Consider the following 21,429-nt stretch of genomic DNA (forward strand, 5'->3'; position numbering starts at 1 on the left):
CACTCCTTATAATCCTCCATTCATTGTTTTTAGGATAACTCCGACGGCATTCCAAGTGTGCGTATAGCGAGCGTGTGTGCGTGCGTATTCATGCTCAAAACAAACCATCACCAACGACGTCATCATCCCATCGACCATATTCCTACGTGTCGAACGGGGCTTTCGAAATCGCATTGTAATGCTCGTTGCGGGGCACTCCCCCGAGCGTTACCCGGACGACTTCCGGCGAATCAGATGCGTGAGGCAAAACCCAAACAAACATTTGAATTGCTGGCGGCGAAACACGGAATTATTCACGTGGCGTGATGTAGGAGGAACGGGGGCAAACCGCCCTCCATCGCCTCATCGCTCAGTAGTGAAGAGAATACCAAAACAGGCACAACCTAGGGCAAGCGAAATCCTTTGACGACCGTTACTCGGAATCGCAACCGGAGTAGTTGCTTAGTTCTGCCTGCATCGCTCCCTCTTTTTGATTTACTCAACGAGTTCAGAACAGCATATGCACAATGAATAAATGAAACGACTCCAGTAGACCGCCGTAAACAGTTCACCTCTCTGAACTCACCCAACATTTCACACTATTACCACCCCTTTTATTCTCCTTATATATATTCCTCGGATGACCTAAATCAGTTCTCACTTCAACTTGTGTTGTCGTGACGATTCACCTTCAGTACTGCGCTGAATGGGGCTACATTTTGGCCGAAATACGCGCATTGGTATTTACCTTTCTCATCCCTTTCCCTTTTTTACCCTTGTACCCCTTCCTCTGACTTGTGGCGTTAGCCAAGTAACCTCCTTTGGGCTTTGTTTTTATTTTTTAAATCTATTTTAATTTCCTTCCCCTTCCCTCAGAAAGGTAAACTGTTTACGGCTATTGGAGTCATTTCATTTATTCAATACTGCTAGCCATAAGAGCTCGATTCAATCACTATAGACCATGCACAGCTGGATAACGTCCGGCCAGAATCGTGCCAGCATCATCGGTTAGAATAGCTGGCCATTCGAGCTTATGAAATTCCGCTTAAACTTCTAGTTATTGTTGCGTCACCTTGTACAGAACAAGGAAAATGACTCACTCACAATTCATCTACCTTCTATTTTCATGGATTAATCCGGTTCCTTCTTCTCTCTTCGTAACAAACAGGAGCTAGATATTAGAAATATCATCACGATCAATACAATCGCGTACATTAATTTTCCAAACACTGGTTTTGGAATGGTTGTCAAAACGACGGCATAGTTAGGAATTTAATTAGAAAACATTTCCATTGCCACTTATGTCAACAATGTACTATTATTAGTCTCGTCGTGCTATCGTATGAAGTGGCAGTGAAAATGAGAGATCGAGTGACTAGAAACGACAGATTTAAGATGCCTTTAATTTTTAAAACACTATGGAGTTAGTAATACGAGATGGAAACGCCAGGTGGCGCCTAAAACACTTAAGTGTTGTCAAGTCTCAAAATATAAGTGGCAAGCCTTGCACTGACAGTGACCACGATCAAAAAGAAAACTATTCTAAGCACCATAAGCTCGTCGTATTTTCTATCTATTCTATTGTCTTCCTAGCTGTTGTAAAAACCTTTCTATTGTTTTAAATATATTACCTATCCCTGGCCCAACGCTTAAATTTTATCGTACGCACCTGGTCCCCTGTCCCCCATACGTCCCGCAAAGAAAACTGTAAAATTGCTCTGATGTTTTATGGGGCGAAGAAATTCCACGATAGTGAGCCAACCACAGCCTCGCATCGAGAATACCTTTAAGTAGTAGTTTGCGGGAATGTTAGTACTTCCTCTCCAGTGACCAACCACAGATACACTCAGCCCAAAAATGGGATCATTGGCAGGGGTTAAAGGGACTCAGTTAAGGACACCTGTTTTCTAAAACACATGCACATACTATCCGTGACTGTTTTTCGGTCTATATATATATATATATATATATATATATATATATATATATATATATATATATATATATGTATATATATACATATATATATATACACATATATATATATATACATATATATATATATATATATACATAGACCGAAGCCGAAAGGCCTATCATAGAAACCGAGGCCTTGGCAGCACTGATGGCGGCACACCACGCAGTCAGCATGGCGGAACCGGACACCGCGATCATTGTGCACAGAGACAATCAAGCTGTTGTAGCCTCTTTGTCAAGGGGAAAAGGTGTTGTTTTCTTTTGCAATGATGTAATGCAATTGTACATGGCTTTAATAAAGGAACAGTCACGAAATGTGACCTGGAAGTACATTCCTTCGGAGGCATATCCGGCCGACCGTCCTTCGCGGACCGTCCTACCTCCCTATGCCCGCTCGGCCACGGATTCGGGATCTGGGTGGACATATAGGTGGGACGAGGCCTGAGTTAGTCAGTCGGTCGAGAACGCTCGAGAAGGAAGGTAGTTCCAGATCTCTCCGACGCAGACCTGTGAAAGACGAGGGTCTGCGTCCGATACTCGTATTTCGACCGCAAATTGGCTCTCCTCGGTGACGAACTAAAGGAAGATAGGTCACTTGCAACAGAAAGTTGTAAATGAATCAGGAAATGGACCAGGAAACCTTCGGAGGAAGGTTTTGGTCGAACACTGTGGAGGAATTTCTCTTCCCATAAACCATCGCAACAAATTTTATCATTTCCTTTTAACCGAGTGAATCGAATTTATTACGGTCGAATTCATTATTTTTTATTAATTGTTATTTTACGAGACCTTAGAGCTCATATTTCCCAGATTTTGGTATCAGAATTATCTTATAAGAAGCGACTGAAATATAAAATCGAAGGTTTTAGTCTGGAAAACCTGGAAATATGACTGGAGAAAATTCTTAGATTGCTGTGAGATGACTAACCATGTAAGTAAGTGATTGAAGGTATGTTTGAAGTACTAAGTAAATTGAGGAGGGGAAGATGAATCTAAATATGCTCCGAATGACTTAAGAAAGAGGAGGAAGGCAATGCCTTACGTATCAATTTCGTGCAGAATTGGCAAGGGCAAAAATTTCAATTCGTCGAAGGATGGAGTTCCAAAACTGAAATAAGCACAGATAGCATCATCGGCGTCTATCACTCCGAAATTTGGAATCCATCATCATTTGATGGGTTTTGAACAGTTTCTTGTTCAAGTGTTCTCCTCCCAGAATTCCTTTACATTTGAAAAAAACCGCCTCTCTTCTAAGTAGTTCTCCGCCGTCTTCAATTTGAGCGTATTATATCGCGTCATTGCGCCATGTTTTGTCAAGGTCACCTTCATGTATGGTCTGATAATGCGGTTTTATTTCGTCACACGTCAAAATGAATCAAACGGAAAGAAAACGTGGCGGATCGCCACCTTTGAAGATGGTGGAAACGTAAATAAAAACCTGCGCCGTCGTCATGGTTACCGACAAAAGAAAACGGCCAAATAGTCGTCCGGGGTGAGATTGCCACGCATGATTTGTTGCTACGGAGGATCAACAATACAAAGTCTTTTCCTTATTTACCTCGATTAGTGTTTCGGTCATTCGAAGCGTTCGATATCTCGCAAGGAAAACAATGGCCGGTTTCGTTATAATCGCAATTCTACCTGAAAACACAACAATCGTTCTTTCCTTCCGAATAAAAAGGCCGTTTATTGGAGGCGCTTCAGAATTGTTGTCGATCGAAAAGTTGGCAATGCCTCCTCGACTGAAACGTTCGTGTAGGTTGAATGGCGCTCTCCATACGGACGGCGGAGCCCATTTTCTCCTGAACTAAGGCCTTCGCATCGGCCCTTTTGCTCACAAAAACGTTGGGCTAGGTACTGAAGGCTGCTATGCAACCGTCCTACGGGTGGACAACTGTGTCCATGCTACATCTACATCTACATCTACATAATACCCCGCAAGCCGCCGCAAGGGCGTGTGGCGGGGGGTGTTAGGTCACCAACCGTAAAAAGGAAAAATACCACATGCAAAAAAACAACACGGAAAATTACACCCACAGCAGCGCACACACTCATGCAAAAATCCCTTCATCCAATACTCATGCAAACACATATACCGCAAAACAACTAAAAAACTGCACCCCATGATGCAGCACGAAAGACATCCTACAACATGCAAGCCAGGACACAACAAGCAAGAATGTGAAACACCACTACCACATGAACATGCACCACAAAACACTCTACCCCCAAAGAGTCTGTAAAAGGCAGGGAATGCGACCCAACGTTGCAGGTAGCAGGAATTTCCCCCCGCGGAGAGGGACGAGGGACTGAAAGGGGAACTTAAAAACAGATGAACAGAACATGAATGAAGTCATTCGGAAAGAATGGGTTATTATAGCAAAACACATAAGGTTAGTGGAAGTGCTAGATCCTATGATTCACGAAAATCATCAAATAGAAACCTGTCTGAATATTGAATTACCTTAATATCCATTGATATGTCATTATTTTCATCTGCATCTGCATCTACTTAATACCCCGCAAGCCACCGCAAAGGCGTGTGGCGGGCGGTGTTAGGTCACCACGCGCAAGTAGAACCACATGTAAGACGAAATTATGTCACCACTCCACAAATATTAGTTTGTTCACGCACTCGACAAATCTTAATCACACGAAAGAAAGTACTAATGACGTGTCAACCAATTAAAAAGAATAATATGCAGGAAGAAACATGCAAGATATCGAAAAATATATCCACTGCCAAATTTAATTATGTCCTACGCGATTGCTGTCATGTCTATTATTATCTCCAATAGTTCGTGGAAAAACAACATTTTCAATAAATGCATTATACAATAAATCTCTACCTAATCTAAATCTACCGTAAAAAGTGAGGCCCTGTAATATGTCATCAACTGCCTCAGATAAGTGACCTGCTTCAAATTTGCGCGGTAAAATTGACGTGTGTTTAAGCCTACGGTCAACTAGTGGCTCCCATTCTAATTCTTTCAATGGCGTTCTGAAATTTGCTCATCGGTAAGTATCGGCCCCGTTCGTAATTATCGATTAAAATTGCATAAAAGAAGAAGTACAATCACTACGCGTCAATTTCAGTTAGAATGAAGATTGGCTGTGTTTATTTCTGCCGTATTAAACTTTCTGGAGCGAAGGACAGCCATATTGCTTCAATAGGTTTCAGTTTAGTCCTTATCAGAAACATCATCCTGATACGAATAAACTGGATATTTAAAAATATCTGAGACCCTGACAGAGGGTTATATTATGCAATTTATGTTCATTAGTTAATTAAAGCTAAACAACGATTCTAACAGAAAGTCATGACACCGACTCTGAATTTTAAATTATTAAGCAGCCCACAAACGACGATTGTTCGAATTTAACGGAGCTGTTGCATTTCAAAACCAACCTCCTCTCGACACTCTGCTCAGGATTACCTCGATGGTCCAATATGGATTCGCCTGTCTAATGACCGGGGAGAGTTCAAGGGTAAATTCAGGGTGATGCTTTCGAACAGAAAGCCTCGTGATTCCATCTGCATTTATGACATCTCTGTGAGACGGCAGGCGCCAAAGGGAATGCAAATGACCTCTCGCCATCCACCCTCCTTTGAACTGAAGAGTTTGACACGCTCTCGAATGGTTCCCACGTTGCTCGGACACAGCACAGGTCAGGACGAAGAATGGTCAACAACATAATTCACGACGCCATTGTCGGCCTAACCGTAAATAATTTTTGGTCTGATTTTGATCTGAAATAATGGAACCGGTATATTGTTTTAATTGTTGATTTAATTGATAGAGTTCATTTTATTGCCTAAAAGACTCGAAAATTTAACTTAAGGTTTTCATGTGAACTTTTTTAATGACCGCATGATTTAGGAGGTGAATTGTGTGATTTTAATTCTTAAACTACTACTTAAGTTTCGATGTCATTGTTGGTCTAATTGTAATTTGCTTGTCGCAATGTTGTTCATTACTCACCCCGAAATTAATCAACCCTGCATGTCATTTTAAACTATTAGTATAAACTTTTTAGCTGCCTGATTCGAAAATTTTACATTTTAAAATTGAACTAAATGGAACGTTTAGGCCGACTATGGCTTGGGCGCGCAATATTATGACCGTAACCTCTTAACTAAAGCATTACTATCGGTGCGCACTTTTGAAGTCGTCGTAACCTTAGGTTGTTTTATATTTGTGCAATTCATGACCACACACTCAAATATTTTATTCTCATTGTGATTTTCAATTTCGGAATAAAATTCAATGCATAAGCAATGGTTTAAAAAATTTGAATTATTAGAGTAATTAATACCTTTGGGTTGACCAAGGGACGTAATGGTTTTGACCGTACTTCATGGCAAAAAAGAGATTCAGTTTCGATTAAGAGTTTCGTTCGATCCAAACCCTCGGGTTGATTAGTACGGCGCCGGCGTTTGATGTGCCGGCTCTTCTCGGCCACTCCTTGGGCTCCAGCATCGTCGCACCGTTGGCATGCACACAGAGACGAGGACATGAGGAGGAGGAGAGTCACCTGGATGGCAAGGCGAGACAGGAGAGGCGTGTGTTGGAGGAGAGGAATTTGGGCCCGGAATCCGAACCTCAGAACACATGCATCAGCCCCTCAAACGCCGAATTCTCAAACCACCCACCTCTTACCCCTCTCTCTCTCTCTCCACCTTACACACACAAACACCCTTGCACCTTTCTCCCCCACCCGAAAATTACCCTCTCCACACCCTGACGTTGATAGTACCCAACCTACCCTCTCCTTAAAAACCGCTAAACTCCCGGCCCGCTGCGGCGAGCGAGGGAAGGGTGTTCCGTTATTAGCGTCGCATTCGAACGCCTTAAGCCCCATTAACTCATCGAATGGGTCTCTTCCTTCCCACGCGGCTTGGGCTGAACTGAAGGAGCTCTTTGCTGGATTCCGAGGGTTGAAGTTGGGTGTTTTGGGGCGGGGGAAGGGGGAGAAACATCAATCGCTCCACTTCAGTCTGGCTTATTGTCCTGCATGACGTAAACAAGTCGGTAACTAACCTTTGAAGAACTCATTATTGAAGGGGACACCTCATTAGGATGACAGATTTTTCTTCTCGTTCCAGGCTAAGAACTAGATGGAACTCGAGTCAGTTAAGTCAGCAATTTAAGCTGGAAAGACTTCCAAGATATGATCAACATAATTCGATGCACACCCCTACATTTACATAGTAACCCGAACCCGCCGCAAGGGCGTGTGGCTGGGGGTGCTTGGTCAATACCCGTAAAAGAGAGCAAAACCACATGCAAAACCAAAACATACATGCACAATTTTACCCACAGTGGCATATACATTCATGCAAAAATCCTTTCGTTCTACACGCATGCAAATACGAAATAAAACTTTCATCTGACAAGTAATTGCAGCTTAAGATGCAGGAAGAAATTTATCCAATAACGAGGAAGCTTGAATTTGAAAAGTATCTGGACATAACATTGATATCATTTTTATTGTAAACACATAACTCCCGTCAGAGTCCATCAAATTCTCACCTTACTTCGGATAGCCTAAATGTTTTCCTCTTCCGTATATCTCGGTTTTTTTAATAACGTCGACGTTATTTTAAAACTAAAAAATAATACATTTTAACCTATTGACCTTATTGACCTTATCTGGTAGTCCTTGTGTCGACGAGAACACGGTGTCAGAAACCCCAAGAACTTTGTTTTATTAGGCGTACTCCATTTAATCGCGTTTAAGTTACGTGCTTATAAATTACATTCTTCAGCTATTATATCTTTTTAAAGGCCCATTTAATAAGATTAATTCAGTACATCGGTGATTCCAAAACACTGAGAATTACCAAAATAGGAGAATGAAATGGAATAAACCGGCCGGGAAGCAAGAGCGAACTACGACCCTGTCATTTTAATGGGATATGTTGGCACATTTTAGCCTAAGGTTAGACTAGAATTATTGGTAAGAATTAGAATTCTTTTCAATTTGACTAACGCAAAGACAAATAAAATGTCGTCCACGATGTACACATTACCATTGAAAAATTTATATTTGCAGAAGTACAATAAGTATTACTATTGGATATTCTACCGGTTAAGGTAGGTTTTGGATGGACACAACTATCTAACAATTCTCCTGTCTCTCCGAAACAAAACAGAACCCAACATCCAACTCTGCAACAAGCCCCTCTTCATTTTTGTCTACTACCTTCATCCCGCCCAACATCCCTGTCTTTTAATCCGGCCGTTTCATCTTTTGCCAAATATTCTCCCCTCCATTACAGTCTTCAACGTCTCACTCCCCATAAATATGCTTTGCATCCTTTTAGGAATAAGTATCCTGTAAAATATTTAATCTCATAGTGATGGGGAAGGTAAAAGGTGTCAGCATTTTCTCGATATGTAGTCCTCCTTGTGTTGACCTAACTTCCGAGGTCTATCCAATAAGTACGCGAACTGAGGCAATACAAACTATATTTTGCAAAATTTAGTCTAAATCGATTTCATCCCCTTCAAAGCACTCTCCATTCGTTGTTGCTATACCTTCTTATTCCATCATCTTTCCCACTGTTTAGTAAACCACCCTTTGGAAGTCCTCGGCAGCAGTTAGGCTTTTTAGTTTTCTCCTTGTTTCTTGCTTTATTGTGTCTTCCACATCTCCCCAGTGATGTCCCCTCATCACATTTTTTTCATTTTGGGGGAATAGGATAAAGTCGCAGCGGAGGCGAGATCTGGCGAATGAGGAGGATGATCGAGAATGGCCATTAAAATTATTAGCAGAAACTGACGAGCAATCAATGTGTCGCGAGGGACATAGGTGGGGAACGACGGGTCGATAAAGTATGAAGTCATATCTTACTCTTTAAATACATTTATTGTCGAGACACCCACACGACATACAATAAGAACAGTAAAACCCTTGCATGACTTATAACAATCCACGTACACTCACGGAATAAGTCAGTAAACCTTGCTTGGTCTTCACGGTCGCTGGCCGGTCGCACTGGTAGCACGCCCTAATCAACGAACGGTCGCTGGCCGGTCGCACTGGTAGCACGCCCAAATCAACGATCGGTCGCCGGCCGGTCGCACTGGTAGCACGCCCTAATCAACGAACGGTCGCTGGCCGGTCGCACTGGTAGCACGCCCAAATCAACGATCGGTCGCCGGCCGGTCGCACTGGTAGCACGCCCTAGTCAACGATCCTCTGCACGGTCGCCGGCCGGTCGCACTGGTAGCACGCACTAGTCAACGATCCTCTACACGGTCGCCGGCCGGTCGCACTGGTAGCACGACCTAACTAACGATCCTATGCGAGGCAAGACACAAGACTCAAGACTCAAGACTACTCTCCCTTAGGCATGGGGCCCTTATATACCGTCCTTAGCAGTTGCGGTACTCGTTATTCATCCTTAAGGAGTGACGTCGAGGCGAGTCCGGCCTTGACCATTGCCCGGTGAGGGTGCATGAGGGTTAGGGTCCCGTGGCCCCCCACAGGTCGGATGCTGCACGTGGGACACACGTGCTTTGCAGGATGCTGCGCGTGCGATATGTCCTTGCGACATCACCCCGGTTTTCAAAGAGACATGGCAACACTAATCATAATACAGGATACTATACAGAACAGAATACAGACCAATGAACATGAATGCAAAAAAAAAATACATACATATATATAACATTCAATAAGGACAGACCCACTTGCTGGGGTGCAAATACAGATATTTTTACAAAAAGAGGGAACAAGGGTGCCTACATCTATTATACAGGAAATTTAGGTGCATGGATTGCATGTGAAGAGTCTTGCGCGACGTTACCGACACGGGGGGGGTAATGAGTGTCACCGTGTGCTGAACACCCGGATGCCAGTATAATGGTCCCATGCCCTGAGATATCAGGAACGCTATATTTATCGGACCTTCGGAAAGTTTACTAAGTAACCTTGCTTACGCTATTCGCCGGGGCATTCGCCGGGGCGCTCGCCTTTCACGTGCACAGCAAAAGGAGGAATTGCTAACCTAAGTTAACAATGTTGCTTTATTTTGGTGGTGACACCGACAAACACCGCGATGTTACATGAGTTGGCGCTAAAGGTTTAGGATAGGATAGGCGGGAGGACAGATCAGTGTAATGCCGTTTGAGCACTGCAAAGAGTATTCAGCCGGTAGGCGAACAAATCGATCACGATTTGCGGCCACACCTGAGTAAGGTGAGTCGGAATGCATTATTATGGCCTGCTGTGAGCCATTTGCACGCGTCGGGAACGGTTGGGCTTTAAGAACATTAAGCTCATCCCTTTCTGGACCAATGGCAGTATGACCAGGAGTTCAATTCTTCCCGGCTGGCGTAACACTCTCGTTTGGGCCACATCGTAGAGGGAGATATCACCCCCGCTAGGGAACCCAATGAAAAATAAGTACGACGGCAGTCTGTTGGCGACGTCTCTTACACTGTCCTTTAGACGTTTAGGAGGGAAAATGGACGGGGTTAATTTACCAATCTCAGCCAACTCGCTGATATTTCTCAGTGGTTGTCCATCACCATGAAGTTCACGAATAAGACGTGAAATTGCGAGAAAGATGGCGTACAGAAGGCTAACAATTAATTGGCGGAGTTTTATTTGTGTGATAGCGTGAGCAAGGGCGTTATTATTTTTTTCAGAAGATGATTTTAGGGCTTGAGGAGCTTTTAAGGTTGCGTTAACATGATATCTTGTCTCTGTATGTGGCTAAGGCATTAGGGAGAAAGGTATATCTGGCATCGAGGGGACGTTCAGTTTCGCTGGCCAATCTAGAAATCTGCTTCGACAGCGATTTAATTTGATCGTCGGCGGCTGTACCCGTAAGTAATGCAATCCATAATCTAAAATATAAATAAACCTCAGAAAGTCTTAACCTATAAATTTTCTTCCACACAAGGGAAAGTTCGTGCTTCAACCATCGTTCGTATTCACTAGGAATGTTCCACCATGTTGAAGATGTATTAAACTTCACTCGACTGGTCACTTGTGCACTTAAGTCAGTGAAGACACGCGTTTGAACTCCACTGCACTGGCGGCTTCATACAGTTGTGGAATGCACAATCCATCCGCCGGTAGCAGGGTGAAGCTGTTTCTTGGTGTAAATAACAGTTAAGTTCTCACTGAGTTCACTAATAGCACTGAGTTCCACACATACACAGCCGATCGATTTTCGGGATCTTGTATCCTTCTATTGTCTCTACAAGAACCGTATTCACATAAACCATATCTTTACTAATTACTAACATATTTTACCAAACAGATGTCGCCATGGAGGGCTTCGTGGTATGGAGGAATAATTTTCAAATGGACAATATTCCTCAGGGGTTGTGACAGATAGAGTCTATCCTATGCCTTTTCTCGTAAATTGGGTCAGTGGTGGGCCTAATTTAATGTCCCCGTGGACAAATATATCCGAAAATTCACTTGAAAGTTTCTTTAAAGGTTCGAGGGCATTGGGATGCACAGAGCTTAGTTCAAACAAGGAAGTCAATTCACCGTCCTTGGGCGATTCTGGCCACATTTCAACATCGCTTGACTCCACTATATTAACAATGGGAATTTCTGTACTCTTTTTATGAATTTCATATTCTATGTGGGTACCTCGTTTTAGTGCCTGGATGTCATTACTAGGATTAGAAAAGAGCAGAGGGACTGAACCATCATCACAAACGGAGGCGAGAATCGGTAAAATACATACATCATGGAACCCTTCAAAAATTGAAATCTCTTTGCCTGAGAAATTGGAACATTGAACTTGTACTAACACAATTGAATGAGGAGGTACTTTAATTGCTCTTAAGGTAGTGGCTCTTTGGGTCTCAAAATCTTGCGTATAGGAATCTTGCTCATCTATCCCGCGATTTCGCCCATCGCTCTCTAGCGTACAGGAAATCCTATCATCTGTCCCGCTAAGGCGCTCTTCTTCCACTACAATCGAACCCTTTTCTAAGTCTAGTGTGCACGAAAGACCCTCAGGTGCCCCACTAAACAGATCTGTTTGGACATCCCTTAATTTTGGCGTACAGGAAACCCTATCATCTGTCCCGCCGTCGCCAGTGATGCCATTTATGTCGCCATCAGTGTTCCTTTCGGAAGCGTCCAAGACACGCACTGAGGCTCCTAATTTGTCCTCACTGAACCCCTCTTCAATAGGTCCTAACAGATCGACAATTACAGTCGCAGTACCTTCTTCGCTTTTAACGCTATCCTCATTACCTTTTGCTTCCAATAAATTAAAATCTACATCAGGCAAAGTCGAACTACATGGATTAAAATTAAAATTATTATGTGTTAGGGGTTCTGATTCACTAAAAGAGATTAGATCATCGGTTACAATTGGAAAGACCGTTGATTTTTTGTTATTGGATTCAAGCCTAGTTTCATGACCGTCGCAAACCTTTAGTTTCCGATTTTCCAACGATATGCTACTTCCATATCGCACCATAAAATCCAATCCAAGTATGCCATCATAGTCAGGGGAATTCCCATCTATTATCAAAGCGTCATGGGGGTATAATTTATCATCAATTTCGAATGGCACTTGGCATTGCCCGATAATTTTCAGCGGATGCCCGGAGGCACTTCTTACAGGTGTGTCATATCGCGAAATTTTGAGGTGGTCAAAGGGGAACCATTTCCGATGAACAATTGTTACTGCAGCACCGGTATCGACAAGAAATTTATGCAGTACTCCTAATATCCTAACGGAAACTGTCATTCCTGCTTCTGGCGTCACGGCCAGTACTAACTCGTTCCCGACCTGTGGGTCGGGTTCTACACGTTTCCCGAATGCTTATTTAAGGCATGATTACGGCAATTAATTAGAAGATGTCCTGTCTGATTACATACACCGCATCTTATCAAGGGGCAGTCCCTGGATGCGTGAGTTTCCTCGCCACAATTAAAGCATTTCCGTGTCTTGTCGCGGCAGTTTCTAGCGATGTGTCCAACTTTTTTACAGTAATAGCACTTGCGGGCATCAATAGGGGGCCGTGGATCGGGGGTATTCTGACGCTGCAGTCTGGGAGCTTGGAATGTGGTTGGCTGCATAGCATAGATGTTATTAGGATAACCGCCATCTCCGTGGGTGACTTGGGGTGGGAGACCATAATTTGCGGGGTAGGGGTACATTCCAAAATTTTGAGGGGGAAGAGCTTGAGCTTGACGTGCACGGTTATCACGTAAACTCGGGTTTGTCGCGCAGTAGCTTAAATGCTCTGGGTTGTGATGGGAAAAGAAGTTTGATTGTGGGTGTGGGATTGCGCTCATGTTGTGCAGACTGGAAGGAGGAGACTCTCTTACAGAATGGGCTAGCAAATTCACGTCCTTATTCATGGATGAATAATTCCTTGCGTTAGCCTCTTCTAAACGCGCGAATTCTTCGGCTTCTAATACATTTCTCGGATTTCGCACGGAGACAAAACGGCCAATCTCCGCTCTAAGACCTGCCAGAAATTGGGTCAGAAGTCTCTCTTCAATCATTACCTTTATTGCCTCGGAGTCGGGTTCATTAAATGACGAACGGAGTTTCCTTGCAATCCCCCTTAACCGGGTGGAATAGTCGCAAACAGATTCTAAGGGCATTTGCAAGCAACTAGTGAACATTTTTTCTAGTGAAACCTTGGAAATTTTAGGAGTAAAACGTTCCTTCATATATCTTGAAAAGTTTTCATATGATTCAATGACATGGGGATTATAGTTAGCAAATTCGGCGGCCGTTCCACTTAGACGTAGGCGGGCTGCACCTAGTGTTTGGGACTCGTTCCAATAGCTAAAATGACTCACTATCCTAATCCGTTCTAAGAAGGTATCTATTGTAGTGTCGTCTTCTCCACTAAAGCAGGGGATCAATGAAATTTGAGAGCCGAATATATTAGATGGGGGAATTGGGTTGGGGGGTGCCGGTTCCGATCCCAAAAGGCCGTCAATACTATTTACTGAAGGTGTAAAATCCATAACATTTACGGGAGGCGGGGGAGTCAGTTCCCATCGAAGGGGAAAGGAGCGGGACGCATCCACGATTGACGACTCCATGGCTACAGAGATATATTACAAATGCTTAATACAATATCAACCCGTCGCGGTCCGCGGTCAATGCCAGGGAGAACCGTTATAGAGGACATCCGTTTCCGAGGAAGTGGAAAACGGTCCTCGAATCACGAAAAGAACGTATCTTAAATTTTTATATACCCTATTCCTTATTATTCCTTTTACTCTGGTGCTCTCGGACATTGACAGAGACCCCACACACCTGACACCAATATGTCGCGAGGGACATAGGTGGGGAACGACGGGTCGATAAAGTATGAAGTCATATCTTACTCTTTAAATACATTTATTGTCGAGACACCCACACGACATACAATAAGAACAGTAAAACCCTTGCATGACTTATAACAATCCACGTACACTCACGGAATAAGTCAGTAAACCTTGCTTGGTCTTCACGGTCGCTGGCCGGTCGCACTGGTAGCACGCCCTAATCAACGAACGGTCGCTGGCCGGTCGCACTGGTAGCACGCCCAAATCAACGATCGGTCGCCGGCCGGTCGCACTGGTAGCACGCCCTAATCAACGAACGGTCGCTGGCCGGTCGCACTGGTAGCACGCCCAAATCAACGATCGGTCGCCGGCCGGTCGCACTGGTAGCACGCCCTAGTCAACGATCCTCTGCACGGTCGCCGGCCGGTCGCACTGGTAGCACGACCTAACTAACGATCCTATGCGAGGCAAGACACAAGACTCAAGACTCAAGACTACTCTCCCTTAGGCATGGGGCCCTTATATACCGTCCTTAGCAGTTGCGGTACTCGTTATTCATCCTTAAGGAGTGACGTCGAGGCGAGTCCGGCCTTGACCATTGCCCGGTGAGGGTGCATGAGGGTTAGGGTCCCGTGGCCCCCCACAGGTCGGATGCTGCACGTGGGACACACGTGCTTTGCAGGATGCTGCGCGTGCGATATGTCCTTGCGACAAATGCTGCATGTTCAGGTGCACTGTCGTCATGGCGAAGCATCCATCCATTCATCGCCCTGAGTCAAATGTGGTCGCACACGACGCACGCGATCTCTCAAACGCTTGAGAACTCTAAGGTAGAACTCAGAATTTACAGTTTGTCCTTCAGGAAGACATCCATGATGAACAACACAACTTCGACATCCAAGTAAACCAGGAGCATCATGACTTTGATTTTCGATCGGCTTCGATCGGATCGGCTTTAATTTAATCCACTGTATCTCTTCTTCTGAGCATTATCACCGAAAATAGCTGTCAACATTTTAAGTAATTTTTTGTTGTCTTTTACCAAATTCACTTCACCAACAAAGTTGATGTCAATTCGTTGCTCCGTGATTTCGACAATTTCCATTTTCGACGAACAGTAAAAATAAGGACTACAGAAACTAACATAATTGGCACCATACTCACAGCTCGACGATCCGCCAAGCACGGACGGCTCATCGGGTCTCAGACAACTGACGCCGCTAGTGGGCGGGGCTATACTCCGCGTCATGGATACCAGATTACACCAGCTCATGTGTTTATTGGATAGACCCCGCATGTCACTTCCTCTCTTTGCTGTTTTTTTGCATTAAATGTTCGACCACTTCTGTCACTGCACATAATAATTTGGAATTCATGAACAGTCTATTGAGGGCATTGATGGAAGAAAACCCATCAGGTTTGAGTCAGATAAATATTCATCTCCAGAAGTGACTCGGTTTTTTCGCCTGTATTTGATAAAGTCGGTTATTGATGAACAAATGAGCCTTCGCACTGCTATTTCTAAGATGCCATACCTTCTTATGCCACAATCAACCATTATTTTACTCCTTATTCTTGTATTTTGCCTCCCTGCATGTCATGTAGTGTAATCGGCTGTCATTCGTGGTTCATGAAGAATGAAGCGTAGGTATTAAAACGCAATCTACACACATGATGTATGTAAAATGTGTAGGTAACAGCCTTTTTTCAGGCGTGTCCGTGAAGTGCTGAACTCAGACCGTCGGTGTGCGTATGATCACAGAGTTCGTATTTTTGGCACTGATATCAGACCTAATCAAAAAGAATCAGTCCTACCACTTTTGGGTCGCACCCAAAAGTGGTAGGACTGATTCTTTTACAAGAACTTTATTGACACCTTGTGCATGGCCAAATCGTTGGACGTTGGATGCAGACAGACCCAACTGGTCTGCAATTTCTTCACTGGTTAAGCGTCGGTCTGTGTTCAGCAGTGTCCTCACTCTCTCCACATTCGTGTCGGTTCTTGCCGTCGACGGCCGTCCGGAGCGATGGTCGTCTTCAACGAGCTCCCTACCCTCTTTAAACAGCTTGTGCCACTCAAATACTGTGGAACGGCTTAAGGCAGTGTCCCCGTAAGCCTGCTTGATCATATCGAGGGTCACAGTTGCCGTCTTCCCGAGTTTCGCACAAAACTTCACGGAATAACGTTGCTCTAAATTCAGATTCATTTTGTTTTTCGACGCGGACAAAAAACTTGCTTCACTAAAAACGGTGTCCTCACTCAACGACAGCCCGCAGGCGACTGAGGTTGGTGTCGGTCTGTTGCTAAGAGCCCCCTCCACCTTACCCTGCCAGGCAGACCCCCCGCCAGAGAAAATCAGTCCTACCACTTTTGGGTGCGACCCTGTAAGACGGTGACAGTGCACACCATTATTGCTGAAAATTTGATGAGTAGTCAAGGGTCTATTTGCGAAGACCTTCTACAATTGCATTGCGACGATTTCCCAACCCCCTCACAGTCAAGACTTGGCACCAGCAGACTGGTATTACTATTCCCAAAAGTGAAACTCTCCCTCAAAGCACACTAAGAGTGCCCTCAAAGTAACTTTCACGCGTACCCTTAAGAAACTTCCGAAATCCGCCTACCAAGGAGCCTTCGAGTCGTGGAAAAGCCCTGAGGGCCATAGCGTGTCGACGCTCTCAAAGGTAGAAGTAATTATATGAATTCTGAGGCGTAGTAGCAATCTAGTCAAATAAAAATTCATTTTTCGCGAAAATTTTTCCAATTATTTTTATACAAACCATGTACGACGTGAATAGCTGTTAAAAATTTGCAACTTCGTTATTTTGGATTATCCCGTGATTCTGACCGACAAACCAGTCCTTTTCCTCGCTTGCCCTATGTCCTCGCCTCCTTACGCAAAGGTCCTTCGCCGATCGAAATTCTCTGCAGTGCTTTCCTCTCCCTCCTCCCTCTCCACCGTGTTTCTTACGTCTTTGTTTGATTTCCCAGGCTTCTATTCCATCTTTCCCCACGCCCACATCTCTCAAAAAACTCAAATCTAAGTCAATCGTCTTACTTCAACGAACATGTTTCCCAACCGTGGAGAAAGAGTCTCTAAATTTAAGGTTTTCAGTCGTCCCTTCTTAGCCAACTTACTGAAAGTCCCAACAAAGCATCCAAGATATCTCTACGATTTACTGCCTTTGTTTAGTCTTATGTCACCAAATTGCAATGTCTCAAGTGGTCTTAATTTCTTAAGAAGCGCGTTATTATGATTCATTTATCATGACGTCTCAACCCATTATTCTATAAATGATTATTGCCGCTGAACTTGTAATGAGAAGCAATATTGTCAATCTTAAAAAACCTCTTCTTCATGCTTTCTAGACATATCCCTGGGCTTTTTCAAAACATTTTCGCTCAAAAAGGACGCTTTTTTGAACTGATATTTCGTTCTTAAGCCCTTTATGCTCCTTGAAGCCATCTCCTTTAATCCGAAATGCCTTTAACTCCCTCCAAAACTTTCTCTCTTTGCCGCAATTTCCCACACACAAACGTCAACTTTCACCCTCCTTTAAGTTCAACTAATACCAGGCTTTGGTCCTTACCACGACAACTGGGATTAAATCAACTTGCTTGCAATGCATTAAGCGGCCACCGGTGACATTATATGTGAAGGTTTATCCAGAGTGGTGGGTTGAAAGGAAGCATTCGAATATTTCCCACCAACTGTGATTGAAAAATGTCAGATTATTATTATTTTTTTTGTTATTATTATTATTTCTTCTTCATCATCTCATCATTTATTTATGTTTTATATTTTTTAAAGTCATTTCAAAGAAATTGTGATCAGTACGTTGTTTTAATTTACAATGCTTTCGTAACGGACTGATGAGCAAATTGATTAATTCCTTTTTACAAACACGGCAACCACCTCATGCATGGCTTGAATTAAAATTGTTGGGAAAATTTTAGCAACATTTTATTTATTTTACTTTAAATCGCTAGAGTGCTCCTCAAAATTCTTCGGAGCACTTCTTCCCTTGAGAGCATCGGCACACACTTTTGCCCAAGGGCAGGCAGCTCCCGGAAGGTCCTTAAGGGTACAAGCGTGTTAGCTTCTTTGGCGGCTTGACTTAGGGTCCCATTATGGTGGTGTCCTTCGAGGGAGGGAGGATTTCACTTTTTAGAGGGAATAGGAATAATAGTCTACCAGTGGTGCCAAGTCAGGGGGACTTAAAGGGTGTTGAGGAATCGTCGCGATGCCATATGCAGAGAAAGTCTTCGCAAGCATATAGACACTCGAATCTGCTCTTATTGGGTGTCCGTAAAAAAGACCTTCGGGAGGACGAGTTAAGCGCAGATCAGATTTCGCATCGCAAAATTTTCGGTGATTCAATGGTGTGTACAATGTCACTGTCGAATATCAATGTTAATAATTTAACAACCAATACGGTTTGAATTCATCACTTGACGCAATGCACGTCAGGAAAACATTGTCACCCAAAATTTTTAAACAAACCTTTTACATGTGAGGTAAAGAATCCATCGGAATAGTCTGTAAGGCATTGAATATGGTACCCTATTCAAATTTCTAATGCAGTTTTTTCTAATAATGTCATTTTCTAAAAATATCTTTTCTAATAAAATTATTTCTAAACTGAAATTTCTAAATTAAATATTTCTAAGATTATTAAATGTGCTAATTTTCCAAAGAAATATATTTATAGTATACAATTAATCCAAAATAATGGTATTAGCGAGAAGAGTTAAATATTCAACGGTTAGATTTCCATCCTTATAAATACCATATACAGAAACAATAGAACCCAACCCAACACAGCCCAACACAACCCAACACAGCCCAACACAACCCAACACAGCGCAACACAACCCTACACAGCCCAACACAACACAACTCTCGCGTTACATCTCCAGCTTTAGAAAATTTCCAGTATCAACGTCCTTTTAAAACATTTCTTTGTATTGAACAAATCTATCAAGAAATAATTGTTTTTAACAACTTTGGGTTTCGGATCCATATGTATTATGCACTTATTGTATGCTACATTTTAGAAAAATACAATATTAGAAATAATGGTGTAGAAAAAATGCATTGATTCATTTATTGGAAAAATAAAATTACTTATTAAATAAATGTGTATCACACACTTATACACAAATGCAGTTTCCGTAGCCACAATTTTTTCTTATATTTAGTTAGTATAAAAAATTACTCATTAGAAAATATAAAAATATAAAATTGGAAAGAATTCATTAGGAAAAAATATTAGAAAAAAGCATATTTTAGAAAAATAAATTAATAGAAATTGTGGTTCAAAAAAATGTCATGTGTAATTAATCAGGAAAGTTCAACAGTAACAAAGTAGTACACATTCATTTAACAATTGGTATTCCATTATATTAAGGAATGTTTTTGGTTTTGTCTAAACCTCTTACTTGATGTCATTCCCAATCCTGATGGTACCATAGCCTTCCCACTCCATTTGAAATGTTCTCCATCCTGTTTAAAAGGCAACGTACGACATTTAGTGAAAAAAAATCCACTCTGTTCCTGTGAAATGTGTCGTGTTAAATTCGTAAATAACTGTGAAAAATTAAACTGCGAACAAATCGGTCGTATATGACGTTTCTGGGCGTCACGAGGTACATGTTGACACAAAGCCAAGTGTTTGGAGTGGCTCCGGCTAGTCCGTATTGGGCAGTTAAATGAACCGACTGTGAAGTAACTCTTTCTTTTTTCGTTTCAGTGTCAACTCGTGGGCTCAGGAGTTGGGAGAGAAACTGTTCAAGCTCAGCCAGACGGTGACGAGAGCTGATAAAATAGAGGCGGTGAGTGTTGGTTGGAACAAGCACCCTCCTCCAGCAAGGGGTCAACACAAAGCCCTCCTTTGGTCATCGCCGAATTCGAAATTTTATGCCAATTCAACCGAATACTCTCTCGACGTTTACACTCATGTCCGTTTTATTTGCAAATTACGACACGTAGCATTTTGCAGTGAAATTGCGCCATTCTACATTAAATTATTTTGTTCATTTTGAACAAATGGGTCAAAATGCTCAGAAAATAGTTTAAAGTTATGAATATGACACTTTTTGCGAACAAATATGACAAACCTTTTTTTGATATTACCGTTTCAATAACATTAATAAATGGAGTTGCAATGGGAAAATAAGAACCTTTTTTCGGTAAAATCGAGTGCACTATTTTGCGTAAAACATCTCAATTTTCCAAATATGTACCATAATTATTTTTATGGCCTTAAGTGCACCTAAGTGGTCATTTATTTGAAGTCTTACGTTCATCAAAAACTTTTCGTAGGTTCCTATATGAAACTTTTATGAAAATTCATATTGAGGATTTTTGAAATAACGGTTTCTTAAACGAATGCATTTTTATTTTTATCAATTGAAGTTGTATGCCTACATTTTTTACCATTTATTATGTATAATTAATGCTCTTATGCTTATGAATCAAACAATTCTTTGCTATGCTGAATAGGTCTAGACAAATTCTAGATTCTCACGTCTTTTTAACTGTGTGTATGTGTGTGTTTGTATATATATGTATATATGTGTATGTATATATATATAAATATATATATATATATATATATATATATATATATATAATATATATATATATATATCTCTCTTGAAGAAGGCCCCTGAGAGGGCCGAAAGCTCGAACAATTTACCGTGTAAGTGTTCTTTTATATGTGTCTATTCTTTTCTATTTGTGTTATGTTGAGTCAGCCAATTATTGTGCCGCTCGTATGAGTTTTTCCGTACAATCGTTATATATATATATATATATATATATATATATATATATATATGAAGCATCATGTTTTTATGTAGTAATTGAACGATTCCTATGTTTCTCTTGAATAAATCCCTTGCACAATACATAATCAAGTTACTCCGATTATTGAGACTATCATAAAATCATAAACTAAGATGATGTTCAAAAGAAGTTAAAGAGTGACCAACGCCCTCTGAAGTAATGAATCCATACTAATAATGGTTGAGTTAGCAACGAATCTATTTCGATATTTTAATGGTCTCTTTATATTCAATTAAGACTGTAAAAGCGCTCTTTTAGAAAATTTTGAATTAAAATATGTGTTAAGTATGACTGTAATTACCTTTCATACAGTAGCCGTTTATAGAATCCAGCATTCATT

At 42.1% G+C, this 21,429-nt stretch overlaps 1 protein-coding gene across 1 annotated transcript in view; it reads left to right on the forward strand.

Annotated features, from left to right (window-relative positions):
- The window catches only part of LOC139696060 (voltage-dependent calcium channel subunit alpha-2/delta-3-like), a 287,280-nt gene that overhangs the window by 120,080 nt on the left and 145,771 nt on the right, over positions 1 to 21,429 (forward strand). Inside the window, exon 2 of the mRNA XM_071594674.1 lies at positions 19,993 to 20,074. Within this exon, the coding sequence (XP_071450775.1) occupies positions 19,993 to 20,074 (82 nt within the window). The remainder of the gene's footprint in view (positions 1 to 19,992; positions 20,075 to 21,429) is intronic.

Source organism: Hetaerina americana, unplaced genomic scaffold (assembly GCF_022747635.1).
Source record: "Hetaerina americana unplaced genomic scaffold, ioHetAmer1.1.p SCAF_66, whole genome shotgun sequence".
NCBI lineage: Eukaryota > Metazoa > Arthropoda > Insecta > Odonata > Calopterygidae > Hetaerina > Hetaerina americana.